Raw genomic sequence first — 23,883 nt, 5'->3', positions numbered from 1 at the left:
GTATTAAAAAAAAAAAAAAATCCTAGAGTTGTAGATCCTCACAACCACCCTGGGGAGAACAGATAAGATTGTAGCTATTTTATACTTAGTAAAATGAGGTTGACATGGCTCAGACAACATCACACGGAGCAAACCATGTGAAAGCCAGTACTAAACTTGAATATCCTGGCTCCTGGTTGGACATCCCACTATGTCTAGGAAGCTGAGAGTATTGAGCAAAAGTCAGCCACACTGACCCCATGTGACACTTAAAGAGGCTTTCTGCTACATCTGGTTTCTACAATTCCTTTATAAAAAAAAAATCAACATTTCTCTTACTTTTAAAAAAAAAAAGCTCTGTGTCCATAGAAGGGTTAATACCCATCCTCCTCTCCTCTAAGTCAAAAGAGTTCAACACAACCACCTGCTGGCACAGCAATCTCCTGGTTCTGTCATCGGATCCCCTGCTCCATGACAATGCCTGAGAGTAGCTGGAATATCTGTACACTTTCAAAACACCTCCTCCTGGGATCCCTCTAGCCCGGAGTTCCAGGCTGCAGACAGCTAGGATGGTAGCACTGCACTACATACAGCCTGGACCAAGGGAAAAACACAAAAACAAAAACCCTCCTCCTCTAGTTGTTGGGTGTGCCAGAGTCTGTCATAAGTGAAATTTCCAAGTTTCAGGCTGCGGAGAACAAGTTTCTCTGGTTTGGTGTGTCCCCAGAGTCCCAAAGGAGAGAGACACACTTCCCTCTCCCCAGTGCCAGGTCACCCCACGTCTTCCTCCTCCTCCTCCTCCTCCTCCTCCTTCTCCTCCTCCTCCACCCATCTTCCCCATCTCTAATTTGCTCCAGCCCCTGGGACGTGCAGGCTCAAGGGCTCGGGGTTAGCCTTTCCCAGGACGGGGACAGCAGTGAGCACCTACCCCATGGATTGTCCCACGGAACCTGGGGCTGACAGAGGCTATGGCTTTCCTGCGCTGCACGATTTCTCTTTTCCGAAACTGGATGACTAACAGGTAGGACACTAGGCACCTCCTTGGGGCTCATCTCCCCAGCCCTGGGGCCCTTCCTGCGACTCCAGGCTACCCCTTGCCCGCCTCCCTCCCACACTCTCCGCCACGCCCTCCAGTCCCCTACCTTCCTCCTCTGCTCTCAGGCCCCGCATCCTCCTCAGCCCGTGCTGGCAGGCTCCCCTGGGCTCCCTTCTCTCTTCCGCTCATCCCTGCTTGCCCCCCTCGCCTCTCACTGTGCCCCCAACTCTCTCAAGCACTTCCAAGTCTTTCCCTCTCCTCCTGCCCGCAGGCTCCAAAGCCTCCCCGGCCCCTGCAGCACAGAGAGGCTGTGCCGTCGCTCCTCTGTGGCCCAGCTCTTCCCTCCCGGTGGCCCTGGCCCCCTCAGCCCGCGTCCCAGTACCCCCCCCCACATACCCACAGCCCGACGGCCATCACCACCACGAAGTAGATGACGATGACAGAGATGTCGGCCGCATTGCGGATGCGCTCGTAGGACTCGGGCGCGGCGGTGGTCGCGGGGCTAGAGGTGCTGCTGTCCATGGCGGCGGCGACGCGTCCCTCCTGCACGCCCGGGCCACTCGTTCCTTATACGGCCTCCTGGCTAATGGTCAGCCCGGTAGGGGACCCGCGACGCTGGGGCCTCGGGGCAGTGGCGCGGGGGCTCGTGCGCCGCGCTGCACCGTCGGGGAGCAGCTCCGGGCGTGCAGCGCTGAATGAGGAGCTCGCAGCACTGCCGGCGTCGGAGGAGCGCTGTCGCCAGGTAAGGGCTGTCCTGGGAGCGGGGAGGGGCAGGCCAGGGGGTGGTGCCCGCCTGGCACAAAGGCCCGCTGTGGCCGGGCCACCACGCCTACCTGCCATGGGGCCACCGGGCAGAGTGGGAGTGGCTCCATCGAAGGAACAGTCCACCTGGGGCCAGGAGCCTAAAGGCTGCAGATCACCTGCCACCTGCCCTTGGAGCAGTCCCAGGCCCTTTGTGGACTTGGCTTCACCATGTGCAAAATAGGTGCAGCAATTCTCTGAAGAATCAGCCAAGTTCTTGGTCTCTGCATAGAACATTCTTGAAGGGACAGAAAGTTGCTGGGTGTCGCTGGAAACAAAATGCAGCACAATGCTAATCTCCTGGCCACACGGATGGCTACCCACTCACCCACATCCTGACTCCCTTCCGACGCCAGGAGCACTGTGGCCATCCCAGGCTGGCCCCGGAGGCCACATGGCAGCCAAAAGTGGCTGCTCTGGAAGAGGGAAGCCCCGCTCTGATGAGGAGGTGCAGGGAGGGGGAAGAACCCCACAGACCCTACCAGGACTCTGTTCTGCCACAGGCCCTCCTTGCCCACTGCTAGAAAACCATCCACTGCCCAGATCTGAACAGCCTGAGAATTTGCACTTTACTGCCTCAGAGAGCTGCTTCCCCTCCTCCCTCATGGGCACCTGTTCCCCCACTGGGGCTGCTGTCAGAGAATCGTTACTTGGACGGCATCCCCCAGGAACGTTAACTGCATAAGGCTACATCCAGGGTCTACCCTAACGTCTGCCCAGAGGGAGCAGGAGCTCCTCTTCCGGGGGACCTGGAAGCAGAGGCTCTCTGTCGTGGATGCCTCCCAAGACTTAGAGCTCTGCTGTCAGTTGCAGCTTGGAGCAACTGACCTTTTGTCCGTGTTCATTCATACCTGCAAGCAGCAAAGCTTTTTCACTTGGCTCTGTGCCAGGCAGAGTCCCTGCCTTTGGGGAACTTCTGGTCTAGTCTGGATGGGAGCCCACTCACAACAAAAATTCAGCCCTGAACCCGTGACTGCAGGCAGCAAGCCCATGCCGAGTTCCAAAAGTACAAGGCATAGAAAATGAAGTTTGTGGAAATGAAAAAACCCAAAAAGTGAGCAGAAGAGAGGACTAGAAGTGCTAAAGGACTTCAAAGGAGGGACAGGGCCACCCTTTGATTGTGTTAGGGAAGCAGAACATAAATGGGCAAAGAGAAAAAAAGATGGTGGCCAGGGAGAGGCCAGAAAATTCATTCATTCATTCATTCTTGCCGCAAAAGGGCAGCTTCTATGTACCAGGTTGCATGTGTTCATCCTGCGTGTACAGCTATGTACAAGACTCAGGTGGCTCTTGCCCTCACAGGGCTTCCTGCCCAGTGGCAGATACAGGTCAACATCAAAGATGAGACAACTACCTTTAAAATCGCCATTGTGATAGGTGCTTTGAAGGGGAAGTAGTAGTGCTCCAAATGTCTAGCAAGAAATCTGACCTGGAGATGGGAGGAGGTGAGAGGAAGGTCTGGGAAAGCTCTGGGTTGAGCAGAGCCCTGAAAAGGAGGAATGGGCCAGGTGAGGTGCAAGTGAGGGACGTTCCAGGAAAGCACAAGCATGGGGGCAGGGGTTTACAATATTTAGGGAGGGACCAGCCGGGGCTACAAATAAAAATAAATGAAAAGCATGTCATTCATAAGATATCCCCCACCGTGGTTGTCCCCAGGCTGCCTGAGGTCCTTTTGCTATCTCTCTTCTTCATGGGTCTCTTCAATATTCCCTGAATGGGTGCTTTCAGGAGAACACATCGTGACGCACCCCATGGCTGGCCAGAGCTGTTAGGTCACTGCTCACTGGTAAGATCCTGTTGGCCTCTTTCTTGGTGCCAACCAAAACCAGGATCTGGTCACAAAAAGGGACCTTGTTATCAGAACCCCAGAGAAAGGAGAAAGCTGGCCAGACACCCAGCCATGGGTAAGATGAGGCTGATGAGGAAGGTGGGCCTGAAAGAAAGAAGCAGCACCCCCCACCCCCACTGCACCTTCCCGAGTCTACACAGGTTTATAATCAGTTGTCAGATTAGGGTCCTAAGTTTAAAAAGCCAGATGCCCACAGAGTCACAGCCATACCTGACTGTCAGAAGAAGTATTCAAACAACTCTGTGGTCACTAATCTAATGTCTACAAATGGCAGGGAAGATCCAGCATTTGGAGGGTGACGAATCGTCACCAAGTGATGCCCTGTCTCCTTGGCCTCCTTCCACACTCCCCCTCTACCCAGGTCCCACCGGAGTCCCGCCTCTCCTGCCAGCCCAGGAGCTCCCCCACCATGGGCCCCAAATGTGCACTGCCCACCTCTCACTGACTAAACTGTTTTTCTTGGCAAGGGACCCCATGGTGGAATGGCCAGCTCCTAAACTCTTGTCACACAATGAAATCAACAGCCTAGAGTTTGGGGAAGTGGGGGCTGAAGAGGGGACCCTTGTGGCTAGCTTGAATCTCAGCTCAGCCACCAATAAGCAGCAGACCATGGACAGCTCACTTGACATCTCTGACCCTCCCTTTGAACATCTCTGATACGAGTAGACAGCAATGACGCTCTCAAATGACAGGTGTGAAGGGGCCACATTGACAGTGAGACACCAGCAAAGGCGAAGGACCAAGAGGGCTGCTGTAGTTTTCTCTCCTTTTCCTTTTCCTCACTGCAAGTCCAGGTGTGGAAAGTCCAGGAAAGCAGGCCACCGGTCAGCATACGGTCATGCCTAGTGACAGGGATGCATTTTGAGAAATGCATCATCAGGCAATTTCATCAAGTGGTACAACTTCAGCCTTCACAATGACCTAGTGCTATCCCCATTTTATGGATGACAACACTGAGACTCAAAAGGGTTAAGTAACTTGCCCTAGTTCCCTGGTAAACGGCCAAGCTGCCAGTCAACCCCATGTACCAAAGCCTGCATTTTAACCACTAGTGCAGAGAGGAGGAAGAGGAGGGGACAGAGCAAGGAGAAGTGAAGCATTAGTCCAGATTCCCAGGCTACTCCCAGGCAGCCTCCCGCTGTGCCTGCCCCCACCTCACCCCCAGTTTGGCACTTGGCCCTGGCTGCCTGAAGGTGCGAGGCGTTTCAATGAGTCATTAATTATAACACGTGCAGACAACAGTCAGCAGTGTTCCAGGCACCATCTTCTGCCAAACACCTTGGTTTCCTGGAAACTCAGAGTCCAGGAGGAGAGCAGATGAAGTAAGAGAGTTAACCATCACTCGGGACCTGCAGATGTCGGCACTGACAGCCTCAGCTCAGTGTGACCATCCCCCTGCCATGGGTCCTGACTCCCTCCCTGAAATGAGGCAGAGAAGCAGCTCCTTGCAGAAGGTGGCCAAGAGGCCTGTAGGCACTGCTGAGACCCCCATACCCCCCACACTGCCAAGAGGCCACCCATCCATCAACCTGCCACTGAGTCTGGGATTCCAGGAACACAAAAACCAGGTGCAAAAGTCCTGGGGTGAGTCCACTTATATGAATGAGGTAGTTCCAGTCGTCAAAATAATACAGACAGAAAGTAGAACAGTGGTTGCCAGGCTGAGGGGATGGGAAGATGGGGAGTTATTGTTTAATAGGTACAGAGTTTCAGTTGTGCAAGATGAAAAGAGTTGTGGAGGTAGATGATGGTGATAGTTTCACAACATTGGAATATATTCAATACCACTGAACCACACACTTAAAAGCGGTTAGGATATTAAGCAAATGTGGTATATGTATACTATGGAGTACTACTCAGCCATTAAAAATGGTGAACTAATACCTCTTGTATTAACCTGGATGAAACTGGAAACCATTCTTCTAAGCAAAGCATCACAAGAATGGAAAAACAAACACCACATGTACTCAGCATTTAATTGGAACTAATTGATCAACACTTATGTGCACATAAGGAAATAACATTCATCGGAAATCCAGCAGGTGGGAGGGGGAGGAGGGGATGGGTAAATTCACACCTAACGGGTACGATGCACACTATCTGGGTGATGGCCATACTTATAACTTTGATTCAAACAGTACTAAAGCCATTTATGGAACCAAAACATTTATACCCCTGTACTATTCTGAAATAAAAAATATACACGTAAAAAATGGTTAAGATAGTAAATTCAACGCTATATATATATGTATATATATTATACCACACTAAAAAATAATACATTTTAATGATATGTTAATATGTTACAAATAACATGATTAAGAAAATAAAAAATCCTTGGGCAACTGAAAGACCCATGAAGGTAGGCGTGGGGATGAGAAGTTATTTGAAAAATACTGGTTAAGTATTTGTCTAAGCACCAGGGGTACAAAGTGAACAAGAAGAACATAGTCCCTGCCTTTCAGGAGCTTAAAACTCAAGCATGTGCTTGCTCAACGGGCATGGGGTGGGGTGGGGAGGGTCCCTTTCTGGGTGAAGAAGTGTTTCAGAACCAGACAGAGATGGCGGCTGCACAACATTGTGAAGGTGCTAAATGCCACTGAGTCATTATTTCATGTTATGTGAATTTCACTCATTTCTGTAAATAAATAAATACATGCACAAGGCATTGGGCCTGGAGACAAAAAAAAAAATTAAATTCCCCACCCAGATAATTTCTCCCCAACCTGTTGACCCACCTTAAAAGTTTCATGGGGGCCAGACATGGTGGCTCATGCCAGTAATCCTAGCTCTTTGGGAGGTTGATTTGGGAGAATTGCTTGAGGCCAGGAGTTCAAGACCAGCCTGAGCAAGAGTGAGACCCTGTCTCTACAAAAAATAGAAAAATTAGCTCATCGTGGTGGTGCATGCCTGTAGTCCCAGCTACTCAGGAGGCTGAGGCAGGAGGATCACTTGAGCCCAGGAGTTTGAGGTTGCAGTGAGCTATGATGAGGCCACTGAATTCCAGCCTGGGCAACAGAACAAGACCCTGTTTCAAAACAGACAAACGAATACACAAACAAAAAGTTTCATGGGTTTCGTTCATTTGTTCAACGTGTCATTTGAAGAGAATGAAAAGGTGAAGAACTTATTTCACCATCAAGAAAATACTCTGTCTCCCATCTAATGACCCTGATAATTCTACATTGAGAAACTCATTCATTCATTCATTCAGAATATCCATTCTATGCTAGGCACTGGGATTACAAATTTAAATAAGACACAACCTCTGCCTCGAGCCCTCCCAGTCCATCAAGGGAAGTTGACATGTGACATGCACATACTGTTTCCTGTGCAAGGACTCATCTCCCCCTACTCTTCTCTGGGCTAACTCTCACAATCCTTTAATCTCAGCTTCTATTTCTTTCAGGGGGCTTCCTGACCTGCACCCCACCCCTGTGCTAAATGCTGTCTCCGAGAGCCGTGTTCTCATCCTTCCTACACTTGCCTCAGTTTTCAATTCACATTTACTCATATAGCTATACTTTTAATATCTGTACCGCCCACTAAATTATAAGCTTCAGGAGAGTAATGCCAGGGTCTGTTGGCCATCCCTGTGCCTAGGACTGGACCTGGCATATAGCAGATGCTCAATAAATATTAGCTGGGTGAATACATAAATTAAAATAATGAGCATAAACCATTACAATGTGATAAATGCTCCGATACTGAGGCAGGGTGAGGCAGAACATGTCTAACTTTGTCTTGCTAAGGGAGATAGAAAGAGGATATCTGCATTGAGTCTTAAGAGATAAGTAGGCAGCACAGCTGGAGAAAGATACAGAGATGTGGGAGCACACGGTATGCACACTCAGGGAACTGGAAGTGCTTGTGGTCTGTATGGCTGGGCAGAAGAGCAGAAGATAAGCCCAGAGACGGGGGCAGGAACCGGACCACAGGGGATGTTGGGTAGCATGCTACGCATGTTGGAATTCATCCCATAGAACACTGGAGAGCCAGTAAAGCACAAGTTCTAACCTTAGACTTATGAATCCCTCAGAGGTGGGTTTTAGAAATCCATTAACTTCCTAAGACTATATGGACAATTGTGGTCAGACTCACGTTCTTTTGCAGAGAGGGTCATGGCTTTGATCAGATTCACAGAAAGATCAATGATCCCAGTATAGATGAAGAACCACCACCTTCCTTAACCACCCAGTTAAAACAATTCCACCCAGACCCAGATCGTGACTTTTATAGTACTCATAACAAAATATAAAATTCTTGGTTTTTTCTTTTTATTCACTGCTCTATCTCTAGCACATGTAACCTGGAACCTACAGAAGTTCAATAAATATGTGGTGACTAAATAAATCTTATCATAGGTATTTCTTTTCATGGTGGCAAGATACACATAACATAAAATTTACCATCACAACTAGTTTAAGTATAAGCTTCAGTAGCATGAAATACATTTGTATTGTTGTGCTACCATCACCATCATCCATCCACAGAACTCCCTTCATCTCACAAAACTGAAACCCTGTACCTATTTAAAAATAACTATTAGAACCTATTAAAAACTCTAAGTCCTCATCCTCTCACCTCAACCTGCCCCAGCTGTCCCTGGTTACCACCATTCTACTTTCTGTCTCTATAAATTTGACTACTCTAGGTACCTCATATAAATGGAATCACATAATATTTGTTCCTTTGTAACTGGCTTATTTCACTTAGCACAATGTCCTCAAGGTTCATCCACATTGTAGCATGTATCAGAATTTCCTTTATTTTTTTCAAGGCTGAATATTATTCATTGTATGTATATACCACATCTTCTTTATCCATTCATTCATTGATAGACAATTGGGTTGCTTCCACCTTTTGGCTATTGTGAGTAATGCTGCTATGAACATGGGTGTGAGGGATTTTTAATCCTTTTTGACATAAAGAGTAATCATGGAATGAGTGGGTGAATGAATGGGTGCATGGATAGGTGATGGACAGATGGATGGATGGATGGATGGATGGATGATGGACAGACGGATGGATGGATAACAGATAGATGGATAAATAAATGAAAGTGCTCTTAACTGAGAGTTAGGGTAGCTGTTCCCTGTCCTGGCTGGACACTTTCCACCTGTATGACACACTAGGCATCAGACATACTGTGAGGTAACAGTGATCCCGTTGTAACAATGGCAGTAGTATTGAGGTAAAGGGAGTTTCAAAATACTTATAAAGATGAGTAACTCTGTGCTAGTTCATGATCACAGCTGGTATGTGCCAGTAAAATGATTGTGTGCTAGAACTAAAGGTGTTTCTGACTAAGGAGAACGGGGTTTCCCGGAGTGATAACCCTGGGAAAGAAGGGAGTGACTCAGGTTGGATAAAACCATCTTCAGTAACAAATATAGAATGACCAAAACATTAGTCAAGACAGCAATGTCAAAACAGGGTCAATGAAAAGTCAGGAACTTGAGCCACAGAAGATGCTGGTGGTGAATGGGTCCAAATGCCAAAAAAGCTTGTATAAACGAAGAGTGCAGAGAGAGGAGATTGTGAAGATATTGAGATCTGGCCTGAACTGGCCCACAGGATTTGCTCAACCATAGTCACACCATCCATGGCAACCATAAGAACCAACCCCAAGAGAAAAGGAAAAAATATATAGTGAGCTCACACAAAAGGAAACACAAATGGCACACAAACATATTCAAAGATACCAAATCTCTCTCTAATAAGATAAATGCCAATTAAATACGATCTACAGTGAGATACCATTTTTTACTTATCAGACTGGAAAATACTGTAGACAAATTGGTGATACATTGTGTTGTGAGAGGAAACATGTACTCTCACACATCAGTGGTGGAAGCACCAACTGGTACCACCTCAAATAGTAATTTGAACACATCTATCAAAAATTACATCAAGAGAATGAGAAGATGAGCCACAAACTGGGAGAAAATATTTGCAAAAGATATATCTTATAAAAGATTGCTACCCAAAATATACAAAGAACTCTCAAAACTCAACAATAAGAAAGTTAACAACCCGATTTAAAAATGAGCAAAAGACCTGAACAGACACCTCACCAAAGAAAATATATAGATGGCAAGTATGCATATGAAAAGAAGCTCAATATCATGTCATTAGGGAATTGCAAATTAAAACAACAATAAGATGCCACTACACATCTATTAAAATGACCAAAATCCAAAAAATTAGCCACACCCAATGCTGGCAAGCATGTAGAGCAACAGGAACTCTCATTCACTGCTGGTGAGGATGCGAAATGGTACAGTCACATTGAATGAAAGCGTAGCAGTTTCCTACAAAGCTAAACACAGTCTTACCACGCAATTCAGCAATCGTGCTCCTTGGTACATAGCCAAATGAGTTAAAAACTTACGTCGGCACAAAAAACTTGCACATAGATGTTTACAGCAGCTTTATTCATCATTGCTAAAACTTAGCAGCAACCAACAAGTCCTTCAGTAGATGAACAGGTAAATATACTGTGGTACATCCATTCAATGGAATGTTATTCAGCACTATCAAGCCATGGAAAAACATAAAGGAAACTTAAATGCATATTACTGAGTGAAAAAAAAAGCCAATCTGAAAAGGCTACATACCATATGATTTCAACTATATGACATTCTGGAAAATACAAAACTATGGAGACAGTAAAAAGATTAGTGGTTTCCAAGGGTTAAAGGGGAGGAAGGGATGAATATATAGAACACAGAAGATTTTTAGGGAAGTAAAACTACATTCTGTATGATACTATAATGGTGGGTACATATCATCCTACATTTGTCAAAACGCACAGAACGTACAACACCAAGAGTGAATGAACCCTAATGTAAACTGTGGACTTTGGGCAATCATGAAATGTCAATGTAGGTTTATAGACTGTAGTAAATGTACCTCTGTGGTGTGGGATATTGACAGTGGGGGCAGCCGGGCATGGGGAGCAGAGGAATATATGGGAACTCTCTTTACTTTCCACTCAATTTTGCTCTGAACCTAAAACTGCTCTAAAAAAAAAGCCCATTTAAAAAAAAAATTATATACTCATATATTCTTTGACTCAACTATTTTGCTTCTAAGAATTTATGCTACAGATAGGCTCACATAAGAACAAAATGACCTATTTTCAAAGTTATTTATTGCAGCTCTGCTCATAATTGAAAAAGATTAGAAACAACATAAATGCCCGTCCATAAAGCACTGGTTAAATATATTATGGTATATCCATTTAATGGAATAATACTCTGTAGCTACTTAAAAAAAGCAAGCTCTTATGTATTGACATAGATTGATCTCAAGGATATTTTATCAGGTTCAAAAAGCAAAGTGTGCAAAACAACGTATATATAGTATGTGAACATTAGTGTAAAATATCAGGAGGTGGGGGAAGAATATAGGTACATATTTGTTTATAAGTATATTTCTAAAAATCTCTTAGATACACAAGAAAGTGACAAAACTGATTGCCTTCAGGGAGAAAATTTGGATAACGGGGGGTGCTTTCTCTATATATATGTTTATGTACCTTATGAACCATGTGATGTGTTATTTACTAGATCAACAGATGGTAGGAAGAATTGATGGCAGGAGAGGTAAAGAGGAAGACAAAGGAGAATGAACACTACCCCAGGATCACTGAATATCCAAGCAGTAAAGGACCTCATTGATCTTCTAATTCAACTTCATAATACAGTCACTGACTCAACAAATACTAGGGCTGTCTGGAAAGTATCCAACCATGTAATATGTTCTCATTAGATTAACAATGGCTGGATACTTTCCGGACGGCCCTTATATATCTTGAGCGTTCCCTGTATGCCTAGCACTTCCAGGTGCTATAGATCACAAGATGCAAAGATATAGAGGTAAACAATCTCATGGAGAAGACCTTGCAGTTTATCAGTAAGAAACTGAGGCCCAGAGAAAGGACAGGCCTTGGCCAAGATCACCCAGAGAGTCAGTGGGAGAGCCAGGGCTGAAACCCCCAGGTTTGAGGCTCCTGTTTGGTTTTATTACCTACCCTGGGCTTAAAATATGGCAAAGGAAATGGACTTGATCACCCAAGCCAATGTTTATCAGCATACTGATAACTGAACCACAAAACTAGCTTCCCAGAAAGGACTTTCCTCTCCTACAAGTCCTTTCTAATAGTCACAGTCAACGATGGCCAGTGGAATGATCTCTCATTACTATTTAACACTATCTTCATCCTCTACCCACAGAAACTATTATTTAGGGGTCATTATAAATAAGTATGGTTAACACACACACACACACACACACACACACACACACACACACACACACACATACCCCTTTCCAATGATGGTTCATCTGTCCCTGCTGAGACTCCAAAAATGGTTAGACAAAGCAATAAACCAAAGACTCAACTAAAGAATGATCTTCCGTCTGAGCAAGAGGAAAAAAAATCTAATCCACTATTAAGTGTCCCTGATCCCTGGGATTTTTCTAAGGGTGTTAGGCAAACTCCTCAATAGGGTTTTTCCAAATTTGGGAAATCTTACCCAGAAGTGAGAAAAGAAAAGAGGAGCATCATTCTTATTACCTTGAATGACAAAGGCACAATAATCAACAGCCTGGGCCTCAGCCTAATGTTTCAAGTTTTAACTTTGCTTTAAGTATTTTATAACACACATGAAAATGGAACCATGTACACACAAACGCATATACAAATGCCCCACAAATATAGACCCACATAGACATATACACAAATATCAAGCCCAGAGCACAGAATAAAATTCTGAGACGAAGAATCATTACTTCTAAATTGGCTACACTTAGAGAGAAAGAACCACTGTGATGAATCAAAATGTGAAAGCCTAAAATCTCTGTCTTTAGAGTGATTCTATTATATTGCAGGAGGGCCTGGCTTCAGTTCCAGCTTCAGTGTGGCTCTGATGGGTAGGTATAACAAGGAATTGATCCTTGCTGAGACATCAATCGCTGATGAGAGAGAGATGGTTCAGGGTTGTGCTTAAAAAGAGTAAAGAAGCCAAACTGATGTTTTTTGATATGAGCTTAGGCCATGAGTCTAACCACAGGCCTCATTTTTAATGGACGGCCAACGCAAGGCTCATTTTCTCTGCTCTTCAGCCAGCAGTCATCTTAGATCCCAGTTTAATCTCTTGTTTTGACTCATCCTGAGTCACTTGTCACTTGCTTCCCACTTCCACTCCTTGAAAAAGCACCTGGGCTGGGAGAGTTTCCCTCAGTACAAAGTATGCTCCAAAGTCATTGCTCCATGTGAAAGGGCTGTGGGCAGTTTGGGGCAAAGGCCTCTTTAAACCATAAATGTTATTAATAGTGTGATTATCCCCACATAGCCCTGATACGTGACAGCTGCTTGTGCTTCCTGAGCACAGGAGCTGCTTGTGTGTGGCCTTGAGGGCCATTTCCTTTAAAGCCTGAATCAGGTGTGTGTCAAGTTTTGGATTTCCACAACCTCCCAGAATAACGGCCTCTTCACATTTAAAAGGGTTAAGAGCCTTCAATCAAACCCCCTTATTCTACAGTGAGGAAATTGAGACCCAAAGAGTTACAGTGACTTGTCCAAGGTCATGACCTTGTCTCTGAGCTCCTAATCCAGGGCTCTGCCGTCTCCAGAAACATTGTTCAAAATGAACTTTTACAATTTCTCATAAAGCTTAACCTACATCGACCCTGTGACCTAACAATTCCACTCTGAAGTATTTAATTGAGAGAAATGAACACCTATATCCACAAAAAGACAAGTACACAGATGTTCCCGGCAGCTTTATTCATAGTAGCCAGAAACTAGAGACAACCCAAATGTCCATTTAGAGGCAAATGCATACACAACTTATGATGTATCTATTCAATGGAATGCTACTCATCAACAAAAAGGAACAAACTACTGGTGCACAGAACATGAATGAATCTCATGAACATTGAATTGAGAAAAGAGAGTAAACATAAAAGAACACACACTGTATTATTCCATTTATATGCAGGTCAACAACAGGCAAAATAATTAGTCTGTGGTGATAGAAAATAGAAATTTCATTTTCCACCTATGATATTGTCAGATGTCTAGAAGATTAATAATATCCCATGTTGGCAAGGGGAAGAGAAAACGGGCACTGTTAGTAGGAGGATACATTTTTATGGTAATTTAGGAATTACTATCAAATTTTTAAATATGTACTCTCTGACCCAGCAATTCCAACTTCTAGGTGTCTATCCTGTAGAAATATTCACATGGATGAGCAAAAATATTCAGCATGCATTATTCATTAGAGTGGAAAAAACTAGAATAATTGAAATGTCCACTATAGGAGATCAGTTTGAATACAGAATTCTAAAGAGCATTTTTCACATAACAATATATGGAGGAAAACTTTCTTGTATGTTGATAACGGCCTCTTGTTTTTCCAACAGCCACTAGTATTCCATAGTTTGTATGTGCAGTAACTGATTGAACCATTCACCTATGGATGCCCATTCAGGCTGTCTCCAGGTGTTCTTTATTTAACAAGAGAGACAACTCTCTAGATAAAGGGGTGAAAATACACATGAATTAAATTTCAGTGAACTCAGCCAAACCAAACTGAAACACAGACAGTACCAGATTGGCAAACATTAAAAATAATTCTACAAATCACACAAAAAGATGCTAGCATCACTATTAGGGAAATGTGAATCATAACTACACTTGCATACCTTTTTGCACCCACTAGGATGGCTATAATTTTTTTTAGAAAAGTCAGAAAATAACATGGTGAGCACATGGAGAAATTAGAACCCTTACATGCTGCTGGTGAAATTGTAAAATGGTACAGCCACTCTGGAAAATAGTGTGGCAGTTCCTCAAAAAATGAAAAATAGAATTACCATATGATCCAGTAATTCTACCTCTGAGTATGTACCCAAAAGAATCGAAAGCAGGGATTCAAATAGATATTTGTATACACGTATTCATAGCAGCATTAGTCACAGTAACCAAGAAGTAGGAATAATCCAAACGTCCATTGACAGATGAATGGATAAACAAAATGTGGTATATACACATGACAGAATATTATTCACACTTAAAAAGAAAGGAAATTCTGATGCATAATACAACACAGATGAACCTTAAGAAAGGCCAAGCAAAATAAGCCAGATACAAATGGACAAACATTGTATGATTCCACTTATATGGGGTACCTAGAATAGGCAAACTTACAGGGACAGAAAGTAGAGTGGTAGTTAGCAGGGACAGTGGGGAGGGGAGAATGGGGAGTTATTGTCTAATTGGAATGATGGGAAAGTTCTAGAGATGGATTGTGGTGATGGTTGCACAACAATGTGAATATACTTAATGCCACTGAGTTTGAAAATGGTTAAAATGATAATTTTTATGTTACATATATTCTACCACAATAAAAAAAGGAAAAATTTCCGAGTTTCAAGTCAAGACTAAGTGAAAAAAAAGACAAAGAAAAATTTCATCCAAAAAATAATAATAATTCTAAATCCCACCGTAGCGAGAATATGGGTGAACCCACAGTTTCACACACTGCTGAAGGGATGTCATTTGAGACAGTTATTCTGCAAGGCAGTTTACTAGCACATATCAAAGTCTTCAAAATAATCAAGCCCTTTGACTAATAGGTCCTGGGCTAGAAATTTAGCCCGAGAAAATAATCAGACAAATGTTAGAGGGACATTCATCTCTATAATAATAATAGCTCTAACTGACCAAAATGTCCAAAAGGGGAGGATTTATTAAATAAACATAAATATATCAATATGCTAGAATAATTTATGGTCTTTAAAAAGGCTGCTGTAGATCTACAAAATGTTATGCATAGTACAATTCAATTTTATAAATCTGTGATGTTTATTTACAAAACATGTAATTATTAACATAGGCAATATATGACTATATTACATTTAACATATTTTTTAAAAGTCTGACAGAATATATACACCGAATGTTTTTGTTTTGTTTGTTTGTTTGTTTTTTTGAGACAGAGTTTTGCTCTGTTGCCCAGGCTAGAGTGCTGTGGCATCAGCCCAGCTCACAGCAACCTCAAACTCCTGGGCTTAAGCGATCCTACTGCCTCAGCCTCCCGAGTAGCTGGGACTACAGGCATGCACCACCATGCCCGGCTAATTTTTTCTATATATATTTTTAGTTGGCCAGATAATTTCTTTCTATTTTTGGTAGAGACAGGGTCTCACTCTTGCTCAGGCTGGTCTCGAACTCCTGACCTCGAGCGATCCACCCGCCTCGGCCTCCCAGAGTGCTAGGATTACAGGCGTGAGCCACCGCGCCTGGCCTATACACCAAATGTTAACAGTGGAAATTTGTAGAATATGGGCTTAAAAATGAGACATTTCTTCTTTTGGCCTGTCTACATTGCCTTGCCTTCTTTTAAAAAAAAAAAATAAAGTCACGTATTAGGAAAAAAAACAAATGAATATGTGCATGTTCTCATACAGCTGGATGTCAAAGAGGCCGTCTGTGGAATGGGAGGTGACTCACCTGGAAAATTTTGCTTTGGTTTTTTATTCCTCCTTTTTTTCTTTTCTTTTTCCTTCTCCTTTTTTTTTTTTTTTTTTTTTTTTGCAATCAACAAGAGGGTAAGCTGATATTTTGGCTTATGAGTCCAAGGTTGCAATTTTTATAATTCATTATATACAGAGAGGTATACACAAGTGTACACCTCCATAGTGCAGGTGTAGGTGAAAGATGATCCCAGCAGGTGATTTTCTATTCTGAGTTTAACATATTTATTAGTATCTTTGAAGAACCAAGAAACCTTTTACAGAGGAGGCAACATAAAAATGCCTATTTAATGTATAAAGCCTTTCTGACATGACAGAGGGGACTCGCACAAGCAAAAGCAGGGGAACCTGAACGGTCCGGTTTGGATGTATATTTACTATTAATATTAATATATCTATTCATATAATTTAATAAATAGTTAGTGAACACCTTCTATGTGCTACACATACTCCTCTGGGCATTAGAGGTACAGCAGTGAAGAAAACACAGTCCCTATTCCCATCTACTTGTGGAATATGGCTTAGAAAAAAAAAAAACCAAGCAAAAGAAGTACATAATATGTCAGGCAACGATTAAGTGCTAAGAAGGAAAATAAAGCAAAGTAAGGAGATAAAGGGGGCCAGGAGGGGAAAGCTGACCAAGGAGGGCCTTTGCTAATAGTGTCAAAGGAACGAGGGACTGAGCTACGTGGCTGTCTGGGGGAAAGGCCTCTCAGATAGAGAGAACAGCAAGTGCAAAGGCCCCCGACGGGGAAGCATGAAGAAAATGAGAATGAAGTTTGGACAGACGGACCCAGGACTGTGTTGCCAAAGGCCTCGGACGCCACTTAATGCAGCAGCAGGGAGTCTTGCAGGAGTTTGACATAAAGGCAAGAACACTGGTGTAGAAATCGAGATTTCTGGATTTAGGTTCTGAGTCTGCTTTGTGTCCTTGGGCAAGTCACTTCAAGTCCCTGAGACTCAGTTTCCCTGTGGGTCCAATTAAGCAATAATCTTTACTCATCCATCTTCAGGTAAGGCTCAAAGGAAGGCCGAGGATGTGCAGTTGTTTAGAACACGTATAGGTCTTTTTAAGGGGGAAAGGAGTACGACTGTTAGGGCCATAGAAGGGCTGGGAGAACAAGAGGCGCTCGCTGTTTGGAAGGAAGTGCTCTAAAAGGAAAGTCTTAAACAGGAAATTGGTTGTCCTGAAAGTGGGAAAAAAGAGGTGGCTTGGATACCCTGAAAATCACTTTGGAGCCCCCTTCCAAGGCCAGGCTGCAGAAACCAGAGAGTATGAGAAGGAATGTCTTTGGAAGCCCCCTACAAAAAGTGTCCACATGACCTGGAGGTGGCTTGACACTCCAGATTTCTTACACTTTGTGTATATGTGGGTGTTGGTGTGTTAAGGGATGGTCACAGCCAGGGCAAATCCAAAGTGGTGGGGGAAGGAAAGCAAGCCTACAGGACAGGATAGGGGGTCCGGGGAAGAGGGTGAAGTTCAGGGCCTTGCAGCAAACCTTCTCTCTCTTAGACCAAAGCAGTGATTCTCTGGGAAGCCATTAGGAGAAGAAAAGAGCTGTCATTGATCTATTGCTTGCTAGCATTTCTTGAGCGCTGCAGTGAGTCCCTTACAAACATTATCTCCTTTAGTCCTCACATCACCCCGATGACACAGGTGCTATTATATTATCCCCAGTTTCCTCAGATAAGGAAACTGAGAGTTGAGATTAAAATAACTTGTCCAAGGTCACACAGCTATGGAAGGACAGAACCGGACTGTGAACCCCTTGCTCATAACCCCACATTAAAGATATGTGCCCAGAGGGAGTGTCCTGGGGGGGGGGAAAAAACCTCTAAGAAGGAACTCAAAACCCTGGCTTCCAGTCCTTGCCCCACACTTGATTCACTGTGTCACCCTAGCAAGTCCCTTCCCCTCTCTGAAACTGTCTGCTTCTCAGCAACCCACCTCCACCAACATCTTCCTAATTCCTCGGCCCACTGCTCTCCTTCATCCTTTCGGGGGGATCTGCATCATGCTACTGGCCCGTCTGCCCACATTTCCAGCTGTGCCAGACTCGGGTTCTGGCTGGAGCCCCAAGTCCTGGTGGAGGAAATGAGGGAGCTCTGCTGTGCTCAGGCCCCTGGGATCTTTCTCTGCGACCTTTAGCAAGGCCCATAACTCGAGCCTTATCGCATACTGAGTTGGCACTTTGAGAGGTCAAGGGACCACATACTCCCCTCTCCGAAGGAACACAACTTAGGCAATAAAGTCATGTCAACATACCCTCCACTGCAAAAAAAAAAAATGGTAAAGGAAGCAGAGTATCTAACACTGTTATCGCAGCTCCCTGATGATGCACGTGCCAGGGCAATCCCAGCTCCTCAGCTACCTGACCCGGGAGCCCAGAGCTTTGGCGTCTTGGCAAAGTCAGCTCACCACCCTAAGGCCTGCGCTTCCAAATCTGCTTACCTCGGTCGCAACTCACTCGGCTTCTTTCGAAGACCAGGAAATTAAATAATGGCTCCAATGTAAACCCAGGAAAAGCCACTAGACATGACACAACTGACCCCTACCTTTCACAGATGGGACACTGAGGCCCAGTGAGACCACGTGACTCTGCTGGAACCATAACTCGGGCCTCTGCTCCCACGCTGCTGTTTTGATTCTTGCCCCCATTTCATCCCTTAGGCAGTTTCTGGACCCCAGGGAGGCTTCTTTGAAATGCCTCTTCTAGTGCTTTCTTCCTTCCTCGCTACCCCCGGCAGCATCCCAGACCAGGCCACAGTCATCTTCCCCCGGGTTATTGCAACAGACTCCTGCGGTCTCCCTCCTCCGGGTCTCCCCTTTCTCCAACCCATCCTGTGCAGTGCGCCGTGTCACTCTCTGACCCAAAACTGTCAGGGGCTCTACCAAAGAAAACCCAAAGGCCCCAGCCTGACATTCAGGCCCCCAGCACCCGGCGCCAACCTGTTTCTGGCTTCCCGTGTCCCCCTCTGCCTCCTCTCCTCACACATCCTAAGCCCAGCCCCACTGGACTGGCTGCTGTTCCCAGTATGTCCCTTCTCCTCCGCATCTCATCAGCGCTGTTCCCTCCAACGAGTCTGCAGGACCACCCTGCCCATCGCCCCATCTGCCTCCTCCACCCCATGAAACCCCCTCCCCCTCCACTCCCAGTGGAAGCAATTGCTCCCTCCTCTGGACCCCCGAAGCACTTTCTCGGTGACCCTATTATGGGTGGATCTACATTAGGCCTTAGTATTTATGTACCTGTTTTCTCACCTAGTAGGATACAAACCTTCTCAAAAGCAGGATACAAAATCAACTTCTGTGTGCCTCCCACAAGGCCCAGCATGGTACCTTTTGCTCACTGAGTCATTCTTTCTTTCATTAATACTTTATCAAACGGAGTTTTGGAGTCCAAAAGACCTAAGGACAAGTCCAAGCTCTGTCACTTGCTAGTGGTATGACCCTGAGCAAATCATTTAACCACTGTGAGCCTCAGTTTCTCCTCTGCAAAAGGGGGATAACAACACCTATTTCTTTTTTTTTTTTTTGAGACAGAGTCTCGCTCTGTTGCCCGGGCTAGAGTGAGTGCCGTGGCGTCAGCCTAGCTCACAGCAACCTCAAACTCCTGGACTCAAGCAATCCTCCTGCCTCAGCCTCCCGAGTAGCTGGGACTACAGGCATGTGCCACCATGCCCGGCTAATTTTTTCTATATATATTTTTAGCTGTCCATATAATTTCTTTCTATTTTTAGTAGAGACGGGGGTCTCGCTCTTGCTCAGGCTGGTCACAAACTCCTGAGCTCCAACAATCCGCCCGCCTCGGCCTCCCAGAGTGCTAGGATTACAGGCGTGAGCCACCGTGCCTGGCCAACACCTATTTCACAAATTTATTGTGATTAATGAGAAAACATATACTATATGCTTAGCACATTGCCTGGCACATAGTAAATCTTCAATTAATAAGCCAATACTACTATTAATAATAATCATAAATATAGCTCCTACTATGTGCCTGGAATGGTGAAGAATGCTTAGGATACAGAAGTAAATAAAACAAGGCTCGTACCTTTGAGGACTCAGAGACTAGTAGGGAGACAGACAACAAGGAAACAGCTGACCTCCATATGTATACAGGGCGACAAGTACTGGGTGCTAAGTACTATAACACAGATATCCTCACGGTGCTCCAGAGCTTCCAGAAAGCGCACTGAATGGGGCTGTGCCCCGGGAGACTGGAGGTCACAGAGGGCTCCCCAGAAGAGTGGTGTGGGCAGCATTTGCAAAGACCAGTGATGACGATCCAGGGGAAAAGAGCAAACTGGGACAGGCAAACAGAAGGCACAGGGCAAGATTAGGAGCACAGAGGCAAGTTGGAGCAACACTGCACCCTGCAAACAGCTGGTGCTCAGTATTTGCCAAATGAGAGGCAACCCGGATGGGAGAGCAGAGCCCTTGGATTTTCTGCCATCGTCATGGCATGTGGCCTTGAGTAAGCCTCACCCCTGTCCTGGGCTCAGGGTCCTCAGATGATTCATTAGGTCTGCCCCAGTTCCATGATTCCGAAATATGGAAGTAACATCAGGTCTTTGGATTGTGCTCCTTCCTTCCTCCAGCTCAGGCAGGCGGAGGCATGCCTGAATTCAGAATTCGGCATACAGAGGCCGGCACCACCCTCTTCATACCAGTCTCTGAAGCAAGAAACACTAATCACTTCACAAGTATTGTCACACCCTCTCCCTGGGAACTCTAGAGACTCCTTTTCCTTTTCAAAGCTGGGATAGGGAGGCCAGAGACTCTAAGGAGCTACCGGGCCTCAGGTTCTATCCAAAGAGCACCTGGCATAGAACAGGAGCAATCATTGAATTTGGGGTAAAAATAAGCAATTTCAGTGAGTATAAATTTTTTTCAGTGAATATAAATGTGATTGCTCTGATGAAAAACAAATAAATTACATTTAGAAACAATCATTTTGGGCCAGCCATGGTGGCTCACACCTGTAGTCCTAGCACTCTGGGAATCCAAGGCAGGAGGATCACTTGAACTCAGGAGTTCAAGACCAGCCTGAGCAAGAGTGAGACCCCCATCTCTACAAAAAATAAGAAAGTTAGCTGGGTGTGGTGGCATGCACCTGTAGTCTCAGCTACTCAGGAGGCTGAGGCAGGAGGATCACTTGAGCCCAGGAGTTTGAGGTTGCAGTGAATTATGATGACGCCAGTGCATTCTAGCCTGGGGAGACAGAGCAAGACTCTGGCCAAAAAAAACCCTATATAAGGGAAAATAAAACAAACAAAAAGCAAGTGTGAGTAACATATCTGTATATTCAACAAAATTGTGGACAAGATGATAGGGAGGTGGATTTATGCATCATTGGACCCAGAAACCCAAAATGTCAAGATTCCTTGTTTTAACTTTATAATCTCATCTCTGCTTTTACTATGTTGACTTCTTTCAAACTGAGTGTCCCCATATGGTGTGAAGCATGAATACCATTGAAAAGTATTTTTAAGCCATGCAGCATCCAAGATAACCCCACTAACAATTTTCCTTCTAGGTTTTATGTATGTTATTATGTGTACATATAACACCTCCCCCAACACACAAACACACACACACACACACACACAAGCATACATAATAATTTGGGGACCAAACTGTGCGCATATAATTTTATAGCCTGCTTTGGTTATCTAGCAGTTTTTATGAAGATTTTCCTTGTAATTAAATTTTATTTGAAAATGAAAAAAAAAAGAAAAGCACACATTTATTCTCTTAAAGTTCAGACTCCAAGGTCAGAAGTCTGAAACCAGTTTCACTGGGCCAAAATCAAGGTGTCAGCAGGGCTATATTCCCTCCAGAGACTCTAGAAGAAAATCTATTTATTTGCCGTTTTCAGCTTTTAGACCTGTATTCATTGTGTTTCTTGCAGTTCATGATCCCTTTTTCCACCTTTAAAGCAAACAGCTTTGAAGCATCTTGCTTCAGTGGTCACTTGCTTGCTACTTCTGTGTTAAAGAAGTAGAAAAAGAAACTCTTGGCTATCATCTAATCTTGTGGGTTTGTGATTTAAATAAACTCTTCATGGCCCCACTATGCATTTCAAACAGAACACATGTGGATAGGAGCCTCAGAACCTGGCACACATTCTGCTTCCTCACTCCTGCAAAGGGCCCTGCTACAAGGATCATAAAGAATCAGGGAAACATGGCCAAAAAACAAATGAAAAAATGCTCAACATCTCTAATCATCAGGGAAAGGCAAATCAAAACCACAATGAGATATCACTTATCTCCAGTGAGAATGGCCTTTATCGAAAGTCCCAAAACAATAAATGTTGGCATGGATGCGGAGAGATAGGACCACTCATACACTGCTGGTGGGACTGCAAACTAGTACAACCTCTGTGGAAAGCAATATGAAGATAGCTCAAAGAGATACAAGTAGGTCTACCATTTGATCAAAATATACTCTGGGGCCAAGAATCCCTATTCAATAAATGGTGCTGGGAAAACTGGATAGCCACATGTAGAAGACTGAAACAGGACCCACAGATTTCACCTCTCACAAAAATCAAATCACGGTGGATAACAGATTTAAACCTTAAATGGGAAACGATTAGAATTCTAGAAGAAAATGTAGGAAAGACTCTTACAGACATTGGTCTAGTCTAGACAAAGAATTTATGAAGAAGACTCCTAAGGCAATCAGAGCAACAACAAAAATAAACTAATGGGACCTGATTAAATTAAAAAGCTTCTGCATAGCCAAAGAAACAGTCACGAAAATAAACAGACAGCCTACAGAATGGGAAAAAATTTTCGCATACTACACATCAGATAAAGGACTGATAACAAGAATCTATTTAGAACTCAGGAAAATCAGCAAGAAAAAAATCAAACAACCCTATCAAAAAGTGGGCAAATGACATGAATAGAAATTTTTCAAAAGAAGATATAAGAATGGCTAACAAACATATGAAAAAATGTTCAACATCCCTAATCATCAGGGAAATGCAAATCAAAAGCACAATGAGATATCACTTAACTCCGGTGAGAATGGCCTTTATCAAAAAGTCCCAAAACAACACATGTTGGCGTGGATGCGGAGAGACAGGAACACTCATACACTGCTGGTGGGACTGCAAACTAGTGCAATCCCTGTGGAAAGCATTATGGAGATACCTTAAACACATTCAAGTAGACCTACCATTCGATCCAGCAATCCCATTATTGGGCATCTACCCAAAGGAACAAAAGTCATTCTATAACAAAGACACCTGTACCCGAATGTTTATAGCAGCACAATTCACAATTGCAAAGATGTAGAAACAACCCAAATGCCCATCAATCCACAAATGGATTAGTAAACTGTGGTATATGTATACCACGGAATATTACTCAGCTATAAGAAATAACGGTGATACGACATCTCTTTGGTTCTCCTGGAGAGAATTGGAACTCATTATATTAAGTGAAGTATCCAAAGAATGGAAAAACAAGCATCACATGTACTCACCAGAAAATTGGTTTCCCTGATCATCACCTAAATGCACATCGGGGAAGGATACCAATTGGATATCAGACTGAGACGGGGGGCGGGGGAGGGGATGGTGTATGCCTACATGATGAGTGCGTTGCGCACCGTCTGGGGAATGGTCATGCTTGAAGGTGCTGACTCGGG

At 44.3% G+C, this 23,883-nt stretch overlaps 1 protein-coding gene across 1 annotated transcript in view; it reads right to left on the bottom strand.

Annotated features, from left to right (window-relative positions):
- The window catches only part of SLC5A1 (solute carrier family 5 member 1), a 52,623-nt gene extending 50,944 nt beyond the window's left edge, over positions 1–1,679 (bottom strand). The window contains exon 1 of the mRNA XM_045534569.1: positions 1,412–1,679. Coding sequence (XP_045390525.1) covers positions 1,412–1,537 — 126 coding nt within the window. The 5' untranslated portion in view covers positions 1,538–1,679. The remainder of the gene's footprint in view (positions 1–1,411) is intronic.
- Positions 1,680–23,883: the final 22,204 nt, after the last annotated feature.

This window comes from Lemur catta, chromosome 21 (assembly GCF_020740605.2).
Source record: "Lemur catta isolate mLemCat1 chromosome 21, mLemCat1.pri, whole genome shotgun sequence".
NCBI classification, from domain to species: domain Eukaryota; kingdom Metazoa; phylum Chordata; class Mammalia; order Primates; family Lemuridae; genus Lemur; species Lemur catta.
Note: the sequence above shows the minus strand (reverse complement) of the source record. Positions and strands in the feature narration are given on the sequence as shown.